Source organism: Protopterus annectens, chromosome 2.part1 (assembly GCF_019279795.1).
Source record: "Protopterus annectens isolate FY-2018-M chromosome 2.part1, PAN1.0, whole genome shotgun sequence".
NCBI lineage: Eukaryota > Metazoa > Chordata > Ceratodontiformes > Protopteridae > Protopterus > Protopterus annectens.
In genome coordinates, this window is record NC_056729.1 from 1,182,441,161 (window position 1) to 1,182,463,011 (window position 21,851).

At 40.8% G+C, this 21,851-nt stretch overlaps 1 protein-coding gene across 1 annotated transcript in view; it reads left to right on the top strand.

Moving 5' to 3' along the window:
* The window catches only part of KIF13B (kinesin family member 13B), a gene marked incomplete in the record, with an annotated part of 3,953,176 nt that overhangs the window by 3,365,128 nt on the left and 566,197 nt on the right, over nt 1–21,851 (top strand). The window contains 1 exon segment of the mRNA XM_044062707.1: nt 12,840–12,917. Coding sequence (XP_043918642.1) covers nt 12,840–12,917 — 78 coding nt within the window.

The window sequence follows — 21,851 nt, forward strand, 5'->3', positions numbered from 1 at the left end:
ATCCTGCTTGATGTTACGTATTTTTACTTCGTTGATGTCTTTCCAGCTTCCATCTGCACAGTTATTTTTACAGACTTTGTTTCTCAATAACATACTCCTTTACATGGATGCCTATATCTAATTAAGTTATATACGTTTGCCAGCACACATACTACTTCCTAATTTTTAGCATTTTATACTATTCTAAATTAACCCTTTATTTTCATATCATTCTTGCAGCTTTTTATTCAAGCTAATAATCATGCTAGCAACAGTTTTGAAAAGACAGTGAATATACTAAATAAAACCGAATACTATTATTCTTTCATTGGCATCGGGCTGGCAGCTTGGCATCGTAAAAATCAACTGCCAATCATTAATGGACCGGCGTTCTGCTGTGGTGACCCCTAATTGGGATAAGCCGAAAGACATACATACTATTATTTTTTCATTATTTACTGTAGCTAGTGCTGCCAGCACCTGGTATGTGCTAATAGTTGGGGGTAGTATGTTGGAGGGGATTTTATCTGGTTGGAGCTGGGGAGGAGTGAGGATGAAGTTTGAAATGATCAGCCAGTAAATTTGCTGCGTCACCCGGATCAGTGAAGGTGACACCATTCACCACCAGTTCAGCAACCTGCTGTGCGTTACCTGTAAGATTCCAGACATAACTGAAGAAGGCCTTGTGGTTGTCCTTAGCCTGCAAGGCTACCCTGAACTTGTAGTTGGCTTTTTTGAACTTAATTAAACCTTTTAGTTTCTTATTTAATAGTACAAGTGAGCACTTGTCTTTTAGGGAGTTGCTCTTCCTGATTTTGGCTGTGAGTTTTCTTCATTTGTTATGTATCATGTTTAGGGGAAGATTCTCCCAGTGCGATTTGTTTTTAGTGTTTACTTATGGTAGGTATTGCAGCCACTGTGCAGCCATTCACATGTTTGTGTAGGGACTCTGTGAATAATTCTGCATAGATAGCTATGATCCCGGGGTTAGGGGGAGCCTTGAATTTTAACAGACTGTCACTTAATATGATGTACTTTATTTTAGAATAGTTCCTAACCGTTACTGGTTTAACTGGGTTTTCCAGCTTGATTTTCAGAGGTGACAGCATTGTGATTTGACCTCAGTATAGAGGATCTGACATGGGGGGAGGAGGATGCAATACACTTCCATGTTGGTGAGTACCAGATCCAGTATGTTTGATCCTCTGCTTGGCGCATGCCACTGTCTGTTCCAGGGTATTTGTGTTCAAGTCCAGGAAAAGTTTTGTCTGTGAGTTTGAGAGTGTAAGTTTCCTAGTCTATAGAGGGGTAGTTAAAGTTACCCATGAATACTGTGGTTGGATCGTGAAGGCTTTTAGTAGGTTTGTGTAACAGTTGGGAGACTCTAAGGCCATAGATAGTGACCTGTAGCTAGCCATGAAGTGTTTTTATCCACTATAGCCTTCAGAATTCCGAATTACCAAGCATATGTGTGTAATTTATGCTTTGTTATATGGATATTCTGAGAGAATTCTTCCTACAGAAGAAAGCTGTTTTTACCACCAAATTGTTTTTCCCTTTCTCAGGTATCCAAGTATGTTTTGAAAAGTGTATATGATTGTGTACATACTGTGTCTAGGGTCACTGTTACAGTGTTGAGAAGATATACTGGTAAGTAACCAAGTGATTGCTGATGAAGTAAAATCTCGGAAATCTTGGGCTCAGCTTTAGATAAGGAGATATTGTTTGAATTTTTCTTGTACCCCAGTACAAATCTTTTAGGCCTCCCTCTTATGTAGCAAAGCCAAATAAATACAGCTAGTCTTATTCTGGCAAACAAATTACAAAAAAGAGATGGCTAGAGGACAGTAACAAGAAGAAGAAATAGGGGGTCTTCGGTAAAAGAGACAAAGCAGCACAGAATGACTATGCATACATTCTTTACTCTCTTCCCTCTCCCTCAATCAGTCTCAAATCTGTCCTAAAAACAGGCCCTCAACATTTTCTTGTGGCAAAAGATTGTTTCTACTCATGGGTGTTAAAAGTGGTACATGAGGGTTACAGATTGCACTGGAAGCAAAAACCTCCTTTCAGCGGAATACCTCCCCACCCTCCAAGCCAAACAGAATGTGTCCCTAGGTTCTTCAGTCTTTACATACCCAACGAGTAATAGAACCCTTTTCTGTAAGTCAAAGGGACGAAGGCTTCTACTCCAGAATGTTTCTGGTACCAAGGAAAGAGGTTTGTTGGAGACCAGTACTAGATCTTTCATTGCTAAATCTGTAGGTTAAAGTTCAAAATGTTGACCTAGTAGAATCATTACCCCTCATTTCTTCCATGAGTTACTTGGTATCTCTAAACCTACAAATTTCTAAGGTTCTGTGTTTCTGGGTCACACTATCAGTTACTTTTCTGCATTATGCTTCAGTTTATGTGCAACATCAGGTGTATTCACAAAATGGCTTGCCCCAGTCATAGCTTATTGCAGACTGAATGACATTCAATTATTTCCTTATTTCAGACAATTTGCTTATGTTTGCAGAGTCTTTTTCCATGTGTCAAGAGTAATTAAAATTGGTTACTTCTCTTTGACCAATCTGAGATTCCAGGTGAGTACTACATCGTCCTCCTTGAGGCTGTCTCTCAAGATTGTGTTCTTGGAATGCCTTATCGATTCTTCTCTTTAGTAGGCCCTTTAATACAAGGGAAGGGGGATTTTTATATGGAATGTTTCCTGAGCTTCTCAAATCAGTCTCAGAGTTCTGCAAGCAAATTTGTCATGATCCTAGAGTTCACAACTTCTATGATTCTCATGATACCTCTAGCCAGAGTATTAGAGAAAGAAAGATTTGTTTCTAAAACGCACACACCCAGAATTTTCACTCTGGAGTTTTAAATTCTAGTTTTGGGCTTTATAAAAAGTAAAAACAAAATGAAAACTCCAGCAAAGCTAGAACTTCCACTGAGTGACCTCCCAAACCTGTTGTACCAGAGGCACATGGGGTATATGTAAATGACCCTTATGAACATCAGGTGTTTCCACTAACTGGTGATTCTGAATGCCCATGACTTGTTTCATCATTTTAATGGACCATTTCAGGCCAATAAAGCCAAATCCCACTAGCTCTGGATATGCATATTTCGGCCTTATGACCTCGTCAGCACAGCACAAGCAGTGTGTTTGACTAAGCATAAGAAACACAGGACTGTTATACCTAGCTGATGTTCATTATCATTAGGGTCACTGCAAAAATATCCCAAACAACAAACTAAAACAATAAGTGAGAATGTCACTGAAAAAGTCAGTAAAAACAAAATGAAAACTCCGGCAAAGCTAGAACTTCCAACTGAGCAACCTCCAAAACCTCTTATCACTGAAAAAACAATCAGTACAAGAGGTTTGGGAGGTCACTCAGTTGCTACTGCATCAGTGAAGAATTCGATCATCTATTGTAATGGGAAAATACAACTTATACAGCTGAACTTTTTTTTTAACTCATCTGATGAACTATACAATTTTAAGTCCTCCACAAAAAGTAGTTGAGAACTGTTTAAACAAGGTTGGATTCTGAGAGCCAAACTGTAACCATAGTCTAATTTAAGTAAACAGCTTAAAGGAAAACTCCACCCTAGATCTAAAAAATCTTTTTTTTTCACTCTGTTTCCTGATGTATTTTAACATCTAAAAATCACTGTTTTTCAAAACATGGCTACCAATGGGGCTTGATGTATCAACGTGATCTTGTTCTCCTTCAACCCTTTCTCTTTCCCATAATGGTTTATATGACTCATGCCAGGCATAAGGAAGTAACCTTCCCTGTTGTGGGAGGTTGGCTTAATGGTTAAGGTGTTTACCTTATAAGCAAAAGGTGCAGGGTTTAATTCTCACATGGGTAATTGGCTAGGCTTAAAATGGCCCACAAAGGCAGTTAGCCTAGTACTAACCTATAAATCCCCATGCCATTGACATGTAATGGGATTTGTGTGAATCACTGTTATCTTCTTTACCTTCTGTAAAAGGGCTGCTTCTTTTCTGTCTCTTATCACTCTCATTTATGTTTGGCCCAGAGGTTGTTTTACACTATACATAGAAGTCATCCAGCTACAGCCAGAAAAGTAGCTAAATTGCAGGCCTTTGTTCATGGTTTTGTTTTGTAGTCCAAGAGGAATTCACTGCCCCCTCACCTCACACTTAAAACTGTCACTGCACTGAGAGACCCTTGCAGAATCAATTCCTCTTAGACTACAAAAGAAAACCTTGAACAAAAGCCTGCAGTGTAGCTACTTTTCTGGCTGTATCTGTATGACTTCTAAGTGTAGTGTAAAACCATCTCTGAGCCAAACATAAATGAGGGTGATTAGTGACAGAAAAGAAGCTGTCCTTTTACAGAAATTAAAGAAGATAATGGTGACTCTCACAAATCCCATTATATGACAATGGCATGGAAATTCACAGTTACTTCCTTATGTCTGGCATGAGTCATACAAAGCATTATGGGAAAGAGAAAGGGCTGAGAGAAAACAAGATCACATTGATACAACAAGCCCCATTGGTAGCCATGTTGTGGAAAAAGGCTAAAATTACAAATAAAGCACTTAGAGTGATTTTGAGGTGTTAAAATAGGCCAGGAAACAAAGATAGATAGAGTGAAAAAAATATATTTTTTAGTTCTAGTGTGTTTTCCATTAATGGGTTGAGGGCAAGGCAAAAAAAGCAATGACAAAGAATCACCTTTGAATTTTTATCCCTAGCATAGTAATTTGCCATTTTTTCATGGCTCAGCTGAAAAGTGATATGCCAGTGTTTCATGGTCGACTGCAGTGTAATTGATTAGTTTAGTGAGTGTTTTGCACATCTGTAAGCATTCCATTACCATGAATGTGAGATTCTGTCAGTTGCTGTTTATCTGTTCATGCTATGCATAGATTATTTCCCTTTTTACAATTCCCTATTATGGCTTTGTTTAGCAGCAAATGATATTTAGAACAAAATAAACTTTTTGAAAAAAGAAAAAACTCCGAATAAAGAAAGTCATATATAGCAATTAGCATAACTGAGTTGTTTGTAAATGATTAATTCTATCAGCATCAATTCTAGTACGTAATTTGTGTATTATAGAAGGCATGTTGTTTTTTATTTTATTTTTATTGTTATTTTGACATTTGTGTATGATGGCTTGAAGGGTCACTCTTATGGAGTCGTTTCTTCATTTTTCTTGATGTTAACCAGGTTGATATCTGTCTCAGATGCGATACAAGTAATTTTTGTTCATGGTTAGATCTTTGTGTAAAGATGTTATTAACCAGAAGGTTAGGTACTGTCTTGGCCTGGGGTTTTCTAGTCAGACGTTTTTTGTAATTTTCATCTGATTTACTTCATTCCACTTTATATCCTTAACATTAGAGCTCCTTACAGATTCTTTTAATTCTTCTTTCCTTTCAGCATCTTTATGCTCAGCAAGGTCTTCATAGATAAGTCTCCAGATGTACATATTTCTTATTTTTGGTGGTTTTGCTTTGTTTCCCATTTCCTTGTAAAACCTTTTAGGGTCATCCGTGAATTACTTATGTTGTACTTTTCCTTTATATTTATTTTTATTTATTTATTTAATGTTTGTTTACCAGGAAGGTCCGACTGGGATAAACCACTTTTTAGTCAAGGCCCGGGAAGAAATTTCGCCATTTATGTTAACACCAGTTTTGACTAAGTTTTTCTGCTTGTTGTGATATTTTTAGTTTATTATTGGAAATGGTGTATGATATATCTTATTCTGTTTTGATACTATGGATTGCATTTACCATGTCTGTCTTTCTATGTGTATTTGATGATCTGGTCCTTTTCTGTATTCTTCTAATAGTGATGGTTCTTGGCTTAATTGTTTTATAGATTTCACTGTTCACTGCATCCATGGTGACATTCTGCTTGTTCCCTTTCTTTCCATTTTTCTGGTGGCACTTTATTAATTTAACTGCACAATAATATATTCTATATTTATTTTATATCAAATGACTTTTTTGTTATGATTACTGTGTTCTGCTGGTGGAATGCAGATATCCATAAAGTCATCAAAAGAAAGGAGGAGTGCAGAAAAGACTGAGAGAAAAGACGGACCAGGCTAAGAAGGAATACTGTCTGGCTAACAGAGGCAAAAAGAGCATTTGCAGTAGCAAAAACAAGGCATCAGAGGCACTCTACCAGCTTCTGAAAAGTGTCTCAGTATATGCCACAAAAAATCTCTACCGAGTTACAAGGCAAATGTAGAATAATTAAGATGGTCATTAAATACCCTCCATAAAAGATGCTAGCATCAACCTGCTTAGGAATCCAGATGACATCCAATACAGAGGGAAGGAGTGCTTCCAGCAACCTCTGAATAAAGAAAATTCCACAGAAGCTGAAATGCCCTAGACATAGCATAAAGTGAAAGAAGAGGAGGAGCCCATCATAAGAAGAACAGTTCTAAGGAAAATTACATCCTGGAAAAGAGCAGGCTCTGATGAGTCACAACAGACATCCGGATGTTGGGTGAGTCTGGGGAGAAATTGCTCCCGAGAGTACTTGTAACAGTATGGAGAGAGAGAGAGAGACCTATCCTACATGACTGGAGAATAAGCATACTAGTGCCAGTATCCAAGCACAAAGGGGGGTATTCATAACTGTGGGCAGTATTAAATTATCAACCCCCTGTCACATTGCATGAAGGTTCTTGAGAAAGTGATTGATAAATGAATACAGAGAGTAGTAGAAAGTAAGATGAGACACGAGCAGTTCAGATTCAGATCAGAATGCAGCACAACCAACCCAGTGTTTACAGTGAGACAGATAGTTGAGAAGAAGCTAGAGATGAGAAAGGAATCCAATTGGGCATTTCTAGAATTGGCAGAGGTATACAGCAAGGTCACATGAAAGCTGATTTGGGCAGACTTACGATGGTTCAAAATCCCAGAAACATTAGTGCAGGCTATTTGCAAGGACCTGATGACAAGTATGAACAGTGTTTTGACTCTCAGATGGGTTCCTTGTGGGTAATGGGTATGTGTTAGGTTTCTGCCTTGAGCCCACTGCTGTTCGTACTGGTGATGAACTACACTGGCAAACAGGTTGGAGGGGACTGATCAACAAAGTGGCTGTATGCAGACAATGTGGAATTACTAGCAGAGTTTAAACAGGAACTTCATCAACGGATAGGGGAATGGAATGCAAAACGGAAAGGCACATAGGATGAAACTAAGTGCAGATAAGTCAGGTGTAATGACAGCAAATACAAGAAATCAGAAGCAGCAGAGAATTGAGATAGAAGGGAAAATAATGAACCAAGTTAACAGCTTCAGGTATCTGGGATGGGTGGTTGAGGAGCAGGGAAGTCTAAATGAGGAGGTCAAAGCTAGAATTAAAGGGGCTGCATCCAACTGCCACATTATGTTAGGGGTAGTGTACGGCAGAAGAATGCCAAAGAGCTGAAAAGTAGTGTGTACAAAATGGTGCGATCAGTAATATACCGTATGGCACAAACACTTGGATAGTGAAGGCATAGTAGGTGAGGAAGCTAGAGGTGGTAGGACAGAGAAAGAAATGCGGTATCAGAGCAGAAGCCCAAGTAGCTCCAGTTGTAGAGAAGGTCAAGGAGAAGAGATTACTGAGGTTTGGGCACATGTGCAAAAAAGCAGATGACAGTTTGTTGAAGACGATTTGGGACAGACAGGAGGAAGGCAAAAGGAAATGAGGGCATCCAGCAAAGAGATGGATGGATTGTGTCAGAAGATCTGCGACAGTCAGGCATGACGATTGAAGAAGGAAGGAGTGTGGCAATGAACTGAGAAATGGTGACACTTAATGTGACACCCCAACCAATGTAGAAAATAGGAAAACGTGGTCAGTGCTGACAATTATGCTGATGTTCATCTGTTTTACCAGTCTTATAACCCTTTGGATATTATTTGCTTTTTGTAGTCTATTTTTTTTTTCAGTTATTTTAATATGTCTAGCCATCTCTTTTAAGTCAAACAGGTCTTTCCTTAGACCATTTCCTTCCGGACTGAGATCATCTTGTTTGCTGCTTGTTTCCTTTACAGAAAGTCCTAGAACATCCTTCTGTAACAATATCCTCTTCAGGTGCTTCCTGCATTGTCTGCTGCTCCTTCATATGGGATGCATCAGCTCATCACGCTACAACATTACCAGAGTCAGAGTTGCGGATGTTTTGTGCTCCTTCTCTTGTTGTGCAACTTTAAGTGAAATTTAATGGAAGTCTCCTATAAAAAGCTCCAAAACATCTCCATGTGGTATATCCTGTTCAGATGCATACTGTTCCAGCAACAGCTCTTGAAGCTGAGGACCACTGGTCATCATTTTCTGTCACTGTCTGTGTTGAAGTTCCCACACTAAGCCCTTTATTTCACAGATCGTCTAATCACTTCAGTTTTTATTTCTTCATTTTTACTTCACTAATCTTCTCAGCATTTACCCTTTGTGATCTTGATTGTATTGTGAAAATTTCCATATCTAGGTGTCTTTGCCTGTATTTCTCTTCAAATATGTTTGGACCTACATTGTTTGTACTGATTAGTTTGGCCTTTCTACTTTGCATAAATACTGTACTATGCCAGATCTCTCTTTCTTTCCTATGCCCATGTTTTTTTTTTTTTTTTATACCTTTCACAAACTTCTTATCTTCTTTATATTTTCTCAGGTCCTCTATTGCATCTTTTTCCAGGTGGCCTAATGTTTATTCATCTATATAGTGTTTTTCATTGATCTGTTGCATTAAAAAATATACATTTTAATTTGTAGCTTTTGACATCTGTTCATGTGCAAACATTTTTCTTCTAATTTCTCTTAGTCTTTTTAAGTATCCTCTGTCTGAAAATTCTGAGCTTCTTGTGTAATTTGTAATGCACAATTTCTTCCTTCTCTTCAGTAGTTTTCTTTGTCATCTCTGTGCCTCTTTTTTAGCCTTTCAGTTTCTGTTTTTTTTTAATGTATTATTTCTTTCTACCATGGGGGAGTTGGGGCAGGGATACATCCCTACCCTTGCGTTTCAAATGTTTCCATGACCTGAGGATTCTGCTCTGCCTTTTTTCCAGTTCTGGCACCAGTTCCTTCACCAAGATTGGGGACTTGTTTATCGTGGGAGCTGTTCACCCAGGCTTCTTTATTTTTTTTTAGCTTATCTTTCTTCGTGATATATAAAGTACAGTATATATGTCAGTGTCGTCTTGGTGATATTTTGTAAGAACAGGGTCCGCCCCATGAAGGTACTCACCAAAACCTTAGGTTGAATTCAGTTCCTCCACTACTACTACTATTTTCTTAAGATTTCATCTCTCCATTTAAACCTGAGTGTTAAAAGTTCCATGAGAAGACATATGGATGTTGGTGTATACTTGAAATGTTCTCTTTCCAAGGTAACTTTGGAACCATTTATTGGTGTTATGACCAAAGAACAAGTTCAGTAATTGGTTGAGGAGCAGCTTGTGGTTTATAGTTTCAAATGCCCTAGTCATGTTAATGAATATCTCGACTATAATGAGACCATCATTGATATTACTGTACATTGAGTCATTTGCCAAGAGTAGAGCTGTAGTTATGTTAAAGGTGTTTCTGAAATTATATTGCCTGTTTAAGCAATTGTTTGCAAAAAAAAAAAAAAATGAATATTTTAGCTAGTGGCAAAGAGTACAGATTGAAAATCTTTATGGGTTTTGGGGAGGATACTTTAGGGAGAGAGAAAATGCTATAGTGTGCTTTAAGGCTTGGGGGTATTATTCCTTTAGATATTGATGTGTTGTTGATGTATGCAGTAGCATACCTTGAGTGATGCAAGAGGGGCAGCTGCCCTGGGGCACGAAGTGTTGGGGGCATGATCAGTCGATCCCAATCACAATCACTGTTTAATGCAATCCCAGCTTTTAAAATCCAGGATTGCATTTACATTCAAACGCAAGCACTGTAGCGCTATGTGTGGTTTAAAAATATCTTTTTTTTTTTTTTTTTTAAGTGCTGAAGAGCTTTGTGCAGACAGAGTATATAAATTGTAGCAACTGTTTGCTACAGTTTAAAAAGAAGAAGTTATATTTTTTTTGTAGTGTATGTTAAATGAAGGTTGAGGGCAGGGCATAGAAATGGGACCCAAATGACTGGGCAGGGTCATGTAGCTGGCTACCTGGTCGGTGTGCCAGTAGGGTAGAGTGCAGTGCATTTGGAGGAGGAGGGTTTGGAGTTTTATAGAAAGGTTATAGTTTTTTGGCACTCAGTGCTGCTCCTTGATGTGATCCCTCAACACTAGCGCCAGCCAAGTCCTAATACTCTTCCCTATCATGCACTGCATGAGAGCAGACAAAATAAAATCTGGTGCTCCTTCCTTCTCTCCTAAGTAGGAGTTCCACTTACCCAACTCCCTCACTTTCTGTACTAGAGTATCAAAAAAAAAGGTACATTCTCCAATCTGTCATTTGCTGCTTCCTAAAAAGGAGTGCCAGGTCCTAAAACTTTTCATCACTGTCCTTCTCTTGTACTTGTGTGGAGCATTAAATTGAAAAAAAAAATGATATGACGATTACAGCCTTGGTTGCCTCCTTTGCCACACACTAACCCACTCACTTGACTTTGTGAATCTGGATAATGGGAGTTGTAGGTGTAAAATGTGTGAGTGATGGTTTTTATACATGAGATGACATGATAAGGAGGCAAGCTGTAAGGAAAGGCAAATGAAGAAGCCTGATAGGTCTTAAAGATCATTATTCTTCAAATGATTATCAGAGAAGTTAAGGTAAGAAAAGAAGGGGATGAAACTGGGAGATCGTAGGTCATGGGAAGAACAATTTTGAAGTAATGACTGAAAAGCAGCACTCCTTCCACTGTGTGTGTGTGTGTGTGTGTGTGTGTGTGTGTGTGTGTGTGTCAGACTAAGTGCAATCTATGAGTGAGATGTAGTAAATATGATTTGTATGAGACTGATACATATGGCTTGAGAAAGTGCTTCAACCTAAATGACACTTGGGTTGAGTGAAGAAAAGAAGATAATAGTCAAAGGAGAGAGCTGCGTAAGACACAGCTGAAGAGCAAGAGAGCTGGTGAGAGGGATGGGAGTATTGAACTTTGTACCAATAGGAGTAAAGGGATGAAAGAGAAAGTGCAGCAGCCTGCCACCTAGGCTAAGAGAAAGTGCATGGGTTAGGGGGGGGAGGGTGCAGCAGTCTGTCTGTCATCTAGGCCAAAGTAAAGAAAATGGAAGATAGGTTCTGTACATTCATATCTGCCACATAGGCTGAGAGAAAGTGTGTACAGAAGCCTACTAGGTACCTAGGTTGGGAATAAATGTCAAGTTAGTGTTTTAAGCAGAATGGGCATCACTCTGCCTGAGAGCAAGAGATGAGTGAGAGTGCAGTAGTTGATGTGCAACATCGCTGAGAGTGAGAGACGAGTTAAGAGTAGATAGAGGGGTGATGAGTTTGAGTAAAAAATTTAACTGTAATATTCAGAGTGGGAATACTGGTGTGGTATGATTGGAGTGGTTAATATGTCTTGTAGGCTAAATGAGGGAGAAGCAATTTCTTCTGTTAAATTATGCATCCACAGTAGTATTGTTGTATGTGGATATCCAGAATTATTGGTGTTTTTGCAGTTGCAATATTTTTTATGCTGTTATGACTTAGAAGTGCTAGTACAGCTCATGTTACTAAAGGTTTTTTTTTTTTGCTCCCTGGTCTCCTGCTAACCATCAAACCTCTTCCACCACTCATTTGGCCTGTTTGTTCCCCCTAGGCTTCTGAGGTAAGACCCTATAGACAGCTCACTCTCCGAGGAACAAGCAAACCTGAAGTGGTGCTGTTAACTAATCTGGGATCAGAGTTTTGTCTTTATCTATAATTCCTCAAACATGTCTAGCATGCATTCTGCCAGGATAGCATGAAGGTGGTCATAGTGCGTGATTGTCAGTTACTTTCATGGGTTCTTTAAGCTCACAATAAACCCCACCTCCTGGAACTAGTTTTCTCGTCTCCAGTGAAGAAATTAAATGTTGTATAATCCCAGACATGAGCCAAACCTTTCTTCTGTTAAGGAGATGAGCAGGCTTTTAAACCCTCCCCCCACCCCCAACAGGTCCACTAGTTTTCCAGGCAGCTAATCAAACTCTTCACTTGGGCCCTAGTCAGGGCTTTATCCCTTTTTGCCAACAGAGCTAACTACTGGCTAAAACACTGAGAGCGACTAACCAATTTTTCAAGTAGGCATTATGGTGTACTGCACAGAGTTTTTGTTTAACCGTTATAGTGCAGAGTAATGAGGTACCTGTATTTCTGTTTTAGGGAGAATTATTATGTAGCTATTCCTATGACTGACACATTTTATTGGTGACTGTGATTGAGAAGAATTCAGAAACTTTCAGTGTTTGGTGTCATTTTGATCAGTGTCTCGTAGTGTACATGTAGCCCTAGTGGGCTGCCTATGGACAGTGGCAAAACTGTCAAGGAAATAAAATTCTTCTTTTTAAGCAGTCATGATGAGAATGAGGCTGACCAGTATCAGATGTTCTTTTAGATGCCTGGGTTTCTCCCATTTTGGCAGATTTTAACATACATTTTATGCAGTTTAGTTTCTGTGGCAGGAATTGTTTTCTTGATGTGTTTTACTGTTTTATGTATTTTACTTGTTTAATTTTTCTTTAATTTTTGTTTTCTAATATGTTCTTTATTTAAGGTGCTTCGTGTTAAAGAACTTCATTAAGCTTTAACTTGAAGGTGCCACACTTTTTCTGTAATAGAGGCAGAAGTGTGCCCATTGAAAAGTTTGGCTGAAAATCTGTAAGAGAAATATTTCACATATGTAAGCTTCCCAAAAGTCTGCTTATGAGTAATTATTTGTGGTTTATTATATACAGGAGGTGGCAGTGAAGGAGCAGGTTACTGGGAAGGGCAAATTAAATCGTAAAAGCCTCAGCTCCCCTAATGTAAACAGGGTAAGTTCACAGTTTTATTTTACTGGATTTTGTATTGTCTTGTATTTTGCTACTTAAACAGGTGCTTATATTCTTGTGTGCATTTCCATTGATACTGTTTAGTGGTGATCGTAGCCATCCAGAATAGTTTGTAGAGCGTCTAGCCACACTGTGGCACATTGTACATTCTTTGCAATTTTAGCATCAACAGTTAAATGCCCATCGACATAATAAGAAAAGGGGGATACCAACAAGGTTCTTGCTTTCTGCTAGCTTTTATAAGTTGGTTCCATTGCAGCATGTCCTAAAAAGAGAGGATGTAATAACTATTTTGTCAATTATGTGAGCTAAACAAAAGTTGTGACCAAAGGTTTAGGTAGTGAAGCAGTGAGATGATCTTTTATGTCAAAACTATCTATACTATAAGCAAATTGAAATTTCTAGATTTGGTGCTTTCTTTATGGCCATATCCTTATGGAGTTAATTTATGGAAGGGAACACAGCTGACATGGAAAAACATGCCCTTTTTTTTTTGTTTTATTGGCAGTATGTATGCATTTATTTATGTACATTTGATAACCGGGTAGTGTCCGACTGGGCCAGAGGCCCATTTTCTGTGGAGAGCCGGATAGAAAAGCTCCAAGGAAGATTACATAATTATACATTTGTACATATGACGATTACAATAGGAATTCAAATGCAAGTTCCTTGACATTGTATCTAAAAGCATATAATAATAGTAGTACAATAAGCTTATACTATTCATGCAGACCAAACAAAAAAATATATATATATCTTTTTTCAGGATAAAAATATCACAAACTGAAGCTAAGAAGGCTCAATTGCCAAGAAATATTAAGAATGGGTGGTGGAGAGAAATAAGCTAGACAGTAAGGGGTTAAATTAATTAGCCTGGTGGAGAACATGAGCAAAGCCTATGTTTGGTGAAATATTCATTTAGGGACTGTTTAAATGAATGTGCATCATTGATGGACAGAATATGCTGAGGTAGAGAATTCCAGGGTTTGGCAAAGATATGCGAGTAGAAGGAGACACCGTTAAAGAGTTTTGTTTTTTGTTAAACTTCAACAGTACTTTATCAGCAGCCTAAGAGATTTTAGGTTAGTGTAGGGTTGGTCATGGTCAAATAGAGCTGGGCAGTTGTCAGGTTTGTATAAGATTGCATGGGCAGTTAGTAGCTGAGTCAGAGTAAGCAGGTGAGGGAGCTCTAATCAGTTCATCTGGAGAAGGGCAGTGCAGTGGGTGAGATCTTTGAGGCTGATTACTGGCAAATATGGCTATTTTGTTATAGCAATATTCAAGGCTATTCAGTTCAGATTTGCAAAGATTGGCAAATATTTGTGAACTGTAAAGCAGGGAAGGTAAGAGTGGGTTCTGGCTGTTGCAAGTCTGGCATGGTCAGTAAGATAAGTTCTTTGATAAAGGGGGTAGAGCAGATTAGGGAAACATCGTCGGCATATTGTATGATTGAGGCTGGATTTGATGAGGAGTTTAGGTCATTGGTAAAAATTGTGAATAAAAGCGAGCCAATGATAGATCTTTGTGGGACTCCTACGCATATAGAGAGCTAGGGGGAAGCGTTTATTGTCCCATAAAGTGACTTGTTTCCTATCTGATAGGTAGCTGTGAAACCAACTTAGGGCTTCAGAGCTGCAGTGGTAGAAAGCCAGTTTATTGAGAAGTATTTGATGGGATACAGTGTCAAATGCTTTTGACATATCTAGGAAGATAGCAGAGACTAGTTGTTTTTTGTTTTTGAGTTAATTTACCATATTAGTAAAGCTAATTAGAGCTGTACTGGTGCTATGCCTAGGTCGAAAGCCATGTTGTGTCTTAGATAATAGATTATTTGACAGAAAGTGGTCTAAGATCTGTTTGTGTACACATACAGTATTCGTTCCTGTCAAACAACACAAGAAATCTTGACAAAGGCCAAAATGGAGACAATTTTTAAGTATTAATGTTATAAACTTGGCTACTAGAGTAAAGAATTTGTTTTAGCATGCATTTTCTGAAGAGTATGAAGTCTGAAATTTGTGTCTGTCATTATTTAATGACTTCAGTCCTGAATGATTTGCCAGAATCATAATTTTTCTGAAGAACAGACCAAAAATCTGATGCAAAAATCTGGACAGTTGAGATTTGTTTATAGTACTTGTTAGCAGATATCACTTTTAATGTTTTTGGGTTGGTGAGTATGTCTGTAGTGCAGGAAGATGGTTACCACTTTCACTTTTAGTTTTCTGATTCCTTGAGATTTATTGGTTTGGTTGCCGTTTCCATGACTTAAATCTGCTTTCATGTTAGGTAAGTTCAGCTTAATTTGAACTTTTGTTACGCATTGCTTTCCATTATGATCAAAAGTGCTGTATCACTCAAATATTTGTACAGTTATTGAAAACTTTCGTAGGTAAAATAGTGTAAATAGACCAATCACAAAAGAAAATTTGTCAGTTCAACATGGTGCACTTGGATCTTCAATTTGGTATCTGGCCCTGGGGTGGTACTTGTGCTATATCAACATGGATTTTCACTAGTGTATCTAATTTCTTCCCATATTCGAAAGACATGGAAGTAGGTTTATTGGCGATTTTTCAAATTGCTGTTAAATTTGTATGTGTATAGGTTCATAGGTTAGTACCTGCCCTTTCAGGCCATTTTAAGCCTAGCCAATTACCCCATGCGAGAGTCGAACCCTGCGTCTTGTGTCTGTAAGGTAAACACCTTAACCATTAGGCAAACCTCCCACCCCCAAAATATATGTAGAAGTATCCTGTGAAGGACTGATGATCAATCCAGGATTAGTTCCTGCTTTTATACCCTTTTTTTGCCAGGACAGACTGTGACTCTTCAGAATCTTGAAGATGGGACTTCCAAGATGGCTGCACATTGAGTAGCAGCTTAATCTGATGTTGTTAATCTTTGTTCATTCCTTATTGATGGGAGCTGGCCAATATCAAGCCCGCATCAGCCAAAATCTCTCGAGCCAAGGTCCTACCCAGAATGCTCTGCTCCCTGTTACCTCAGATCTCGTTTGTCGCATTGCTGAGCAGCCATGTCAAGCCACTCTGTCAGCTAAGTGTCTATTTTTTTTTACAGTTTATATATTGTTATTATTCTAAATTTTTTCTCAAAAGTTTATTCTAATATTTTCCTACCCTATCACACTCTCTTCTTACCTTGTGGTAATTCTCCATTACCATCATTGGTAGTCCTTCCTTTTCTCTTTTTACCCTTTTCTTGGGTAGCCATTATTCTTCCTTTTGCTACTGTGCTTCTCCACACCAGCTATGTTGGATAAGAAAAGTTCCATTGGTTTCAAGCAGTGCAAGGATTGTGGCTGTAAGTTACCATTTTCTGATGGCCATGACTTATGTGTCTACTGTCTTAATGTCTCCCACTTGACTGTAGATCCTCCGTGTGGGATTTGTAAAAACTTCTCTACTAGGACTCTCAATGAGAGGAAGAATAAGTTCATTTTGAAAGGTCTCCTCTGAGGGTCGGAAGGCTTAACCCACTCTTGTTAAACCCCTCAAGAGTTGGTGTTCTTCTTCATTAAAGTCACTCCCTTCTTCTCCCTCTGGAGATCGTAGGGAGTCGACTCGCAAGAAAGTAAAATTGATTACTACTGCGGCACTGCCACCTGTGACCCTCTCAGCTTCAGGCTCAGCACCGCCCCAGATGATCCTGACTACAGCCATGTCTCCTTTATTGATATCGGCATCGGAGTTCCCGGTGCAGACAACTATGTTTCAGTCATAATCCCGTAATGGCACCATCAGTACAGGTTTAGTCCCCTTCGGCACTGTTGATACAGTCACTTTAGGCTCCAAGTATGACTCTTCTGTACTCCATGGCGCAGATATTTTCGGCACCGACATGTACTTTGGTGTAGTCCTTCTCGGCATCATCCTTTTTGCCAGTGCAGACACTTTCCACTCTGGCACCGTACCTTTCAGGGCAGACCTTTGCCTTTACGTTGCAGACACCTTCAACTACTTTGGCGCAGACCTTTTCCACACCATTTTCTTCGATGCAGACTTCCTCAGGTCCGAGCTCTGCACCTATTGAATTAGCAAGGGCCAAATATTCCCCTTCACTGGATCCTTTTGCAAGCAGTCAGTATAGTCCTTTCCTAGAAAGGCCAGAGTCACCATCAGCCTTCTCCATGAAGTCAACCAAGAGTCTTTCCGAGCAGGATGTGTTGCGGCTTGTTAACCAGTTGCTTGTGGCCAGAGGTCTTTCTCAACTGTCAAAGTCCACGTTCCTTCATTCAGGTAAGCATATTTTGCCTCAAACCCCAATGTATACTCCTCCTTTGACTTCAACTCAAGTTTTGAACCCTATTACTCCGACAGCAGCTTCCCTCCCTCTGACTCCAATAGTGGATTCCACTTTGTTACCAGAGTAATCTTTGTGACCATAGGTGCACTGGGCATCGGGCTCTTCTCAAGCCAGTGGCTGTGCCATTGGGGAGGGCATTCCTGGCTCCATGCCGATTTGTTTTATGGCACCTTCCAGTGATACTCTCTCTTTTACGGTTCACGGTCCTCTTGAGACTCCTGTTCTGGGGCCGAGCTTATCGGGGCAGGGTGTGACCCCGGTTCCGAGGTTGTCTTGCTCTGTTCCAGGCTCCCATCCCTCCTTGGGCTGGCCAGCCTTCCAGGCCATGGAGAGGGTGCTTGCCACCTCTGGCAAAGCTCATTTGTCAGAGTCCTCTCCCCCCTCTGTGCTGCAACTGCCACAAGCTTCAAATCCCAGACACCGGGCACAAGAGCCTCAGGTCTCTCCTCCTCAGGAGACCCCCTCTTTGCAGTGTTCCCCAGAACCTCCCACTGAGGAAGCACCCTGCAAATCATCATGTAAGAGGAAGCACATGGACTCCACTGAGGAGTCATTGACTGAAGATACGGATTTTGATGACAGGGCAAGGGTCCCCACAGTCACCTTCTGATGAGGTGTCCTTTGGTGACATCCTCGAGATCTTTAGACAGAGGGGTGACTGGAAGCCCTCTAATCCTTCCTCTGAGGAATCCGTATTCCTGCAGGCTTTTCGTGCCTGGCCCCCTACCTCCTGGGTCACCCCGCCTGCCGATGAGCTCGTTCAGTTCATAGTGCAGCGCACATGGAAGGCTCTTGAGCACCCCCATTGGTCACATGGTCTTCCAGTAGATGCTATGGTGGTGGCAGCTGCTACTAAGAAGGATTTGGCAGAACAGAGCCAAACTCTCCATCCGCCCAGCAAGGATTCCCAGGTGATTGACAGATTAAGGAAGCATGTGTTTGCTTCATCGACCTTCGCCATAAGGTCTTTGAATTATTTGGCACATTTTACCAGGCTCCCTGAAACCTTGGCAGGAGCTGTTCTGACGATGTCCATGATAATGTGGCTTCTCAGATAGCCACCCTAGAGTCCATTTCCAACTCTTCATGCGTCTTATTTCTCACGCAAAGGAAGGGGCGGCTAGAGCGTCAGGCGCAGGTATAGTCACCTGATGACATGCTTGGATGCACCTTTGTGACTTTACGGACTCCTTTAAGGCTTCCTTTATGAATGCCCCCATAGAGGCTGCTTCTTTGTTTGGCCCTAGAGTTATGGATATGCTGGCACTGTGCAAACAAGATGGCAAGACCTTGTCTGCCATTGGTGTCAGATGCTCCACTCCTCAGCAATTCTATTCCAGAAATCAGAAGAGCGGAAAAATCTGGCACAAGAAATCACTAGGTTCTTTCCAGGATGCACGTGCCGAGTTTTCCCCTAGAGGCAGAGGGGAAAACTCCAATGGAAGACGCCCCTTTTGGGGCAGAGGAGGTCTGCGAAACCTGAGTTCCAGAGATTTTCTCTGGCCAATCCTATCAACGCTCCTGAAGTGTTGCCTGACTGCTCACCTCTGAAAGCGGTCAGGGTAGTTTCTCCTTGTACCCCGCTGCCTGGCAAAAGATAACAGACTCTTGGGTACAATGGATTATATCCAGAGGCTATCACATCCCCTTCCATCTTTGCCCAATCTCATCAAGTGTGTTACCCAACGTTCCATCCAGTCAAAGGGAAACGGCAGCACACGAAATCAAAAAGCTGCTGCTGCAAAAAAGAGTCATCCAGACTGTCACCCCAGACCAGATGGGATCCAGATTTTACTCAAGGTTCTTTTTAGTGCCAGTAAAGACAGTGGACTGGAGACAAATTTCTGGATACAGTACACTAAACAAATTTGTAAAAACAGAAATTCTGGATGGTCACGGTTCAGTCTATCCTTCCTCTTCTGGAAGAAGACGATTGGATGTGCTCTGTTGAGCTTCAAGATGCGTATCACCACATAAAAATGGACAAATGCTCAAGAAGATACCTCCGCTTCCGTATAGGAGCCAGCCACTACCAGTTTTGAGCACTGCCCTTTGGTCTCGCTACAGCCCCCAGAGTGTTCACAAAATGCATGGCAGTGGTTATCGCTCACTTGCAACTTCAAGGATTCCAGGCATTTCCATATCTAGACTACTGGCTTGTTACTGCCCCCACCAAGCGTCTCCTGGAAGAAGCCCTGCAGTATACTCTTTTAACAGCTCGAAGAGTGGGAATCACTACAAACTGGGAGAGATGCAACACAACACCAACTCACTCTTTGGAATTTATAGGAGTACTGTTGGACACGAGAAATTGCACAGCATCCCTTCCAGAACACAGACTTCAGAGAATAAGACAACAAGTTGAACCGCTGCTCTGTCACCACAAATCCCCAGCTCAATCTGTACGTCAGCTGTTGGGGTCAATGGCAGCTTCGATTACTGTTGTTCCTCTATCCAGATTTTACATGAGACTTCTTCAGTGGCTACTTCTCACTCAGTGGTACCCTCTACAACATCCCTTGTCTTTTCCAATAAGTGTAACTCAGAGATGCAAGCAAGATTTACTCTGGTGGACATCTGAAAATCCCCAACAATGGTCTCGCCCTTTCAGCCCCCATCAGTCGATAGCCACGGTGACCAAGGATGCCTCCCTGATGGGGTGGGGGGCTATGTCAGGGAAACTCGATCCAAGGCACCTGGTCTGAGACAGAGGCCCATTTGCATATCAGTGTCCTGGAACTGAGGGTAGTGCTTCTAGCGTTGCAAGCATTTCACTCAATCCTTCCGTCAGGGACTATTGCGATCCAGTCAGACAACATGTCAGTGGTGTTGTACAGCAACAAACAAGGGAGTACCAGATCTTACCCATTATGCCAAAAGACCTTGAGAATGTGGCAATGGGCGATGGCTCACAATCGCTTTCTAATTGCAACACACATTCCGGGAGCTCCAACGTGATAGTGCACAAATTGAGCAGGTGCATTCTACAGCCTCACGAGTGGTCCCTCAATCCTCTGATAGGAGCAAAAATCTTCAGCTGCTGGGGTCAGCCTTGCTGCAACCTATTTGCCTCCCCAATCAACTACAAGTGCAGCAACTACTTTGCCCTGATCCCCCCTCACGGACAGTCGCCAAGGGATGCTCTAGTCCATGCTTGGCCTTCTGGTCTTCTTTATGCCTATCCTCCTCTCCCAATTTCTAAAGAAAGCACAACAGTTGAAGAGCAAAGTGATCCTCATTGCTCCATATTGGCCTCAATAAGTCTGGTTTCCCTTCCTCTAGCCTCACCTGCTAGATCAACCGTGGATCCTCAATCCATCCCCAACGATGATCTCCCATCTGCAGGGTCTGATTCACCCCAGTCTAACAACCCTGAAACTGACAGCTTGGTTTCTCCACTTCCTATGAGATTGTCAGGCATGAAAACCTTTCATCCCCTGTGCGCAATATTCTTATTGCATCTCATAAATTGTCCACCAGACTAATCTATCTTAACAAATGGAAGAGGGTTCTCTCTATGGGCAGCTGATGAGCAAATAGACCCCTTGTCAGCCCCAGTCTCGGTGGTATTGGATTACTTATCACATCTTTTCCACTCTGGGGTGTCTGCCACTACTATCTGTGTACATTAAGCCGCCATCTCAGATTTTCGTATTAGTTTTCAAGATTCTTCACTTATGTCACGCAGACTCTGTAAGACTTTATTGAAAGGGGTTATCCACCTAAAACCTCCCTTTAGAGAACCCGTACAACCTTGGGATTTGGCTTTGGTTCTGCAAGCTTTAACAGCTGCACTCTTTGAACCTGCATCTTCTTGTGATATAAGGTATCTCTCTTGGGAAAACTTTATTTCTGATTGCAATCACATCAGCCAGGTGTTTGTCAGAACTTCAGGCCTTGTGTATCAAACCTATCTTCCATAAGGATAGGGTATGACTGAGAACCAATTCTACCAAAAATGGTGTCAGAGCGATCTATCAACCAGTCTATTGATCTCCCAGTGTTCTTTCCTAACCATTCTAACAAGGAAGAGTATTTCCTGCACTCCTTGGGTGTTCATAGGCAAATATGATTTTATTTGGACAGAACAAAATCTACCTGTAAATCAGACCAATTGTTTCTGGCTTTTTCTGGACCTAGATGGGGGTCATCCTGTATCAAAAGCTACATTGGCTTCATGGTTGAGAAATTGTATCACCTTTATCTACAACAAAAAGTCTCACCTTGCCTCATATAGTCAAAGCACATTCTACAAGATCTATGGCAACTTCAGCAGCTTTCCATGCTAAGGCTTCCCTCAATGATATTTGCTCAGCTGCAACTTGGGCCAAACATCATACCTTTTGTTCTTCATTACAAATTGGACTTGACCTCCAGAGGTAGAGCTTCCTTTGGTTCCATGGTGCTCAGGAATGTTCTTCCATGAGGGCCACCCAGGAATACAGGTAGCTGGGGACTCTGTCCCATCAGTAAGGAATGAACGAAGATTAACAACATCAGATAAAGAAGTTATGTATTACCATAACGTTCCATTTGTGTTGTTGAACTTCATTCATTCATTACTTCCCACCCCCCATCCCCATTCCAGAG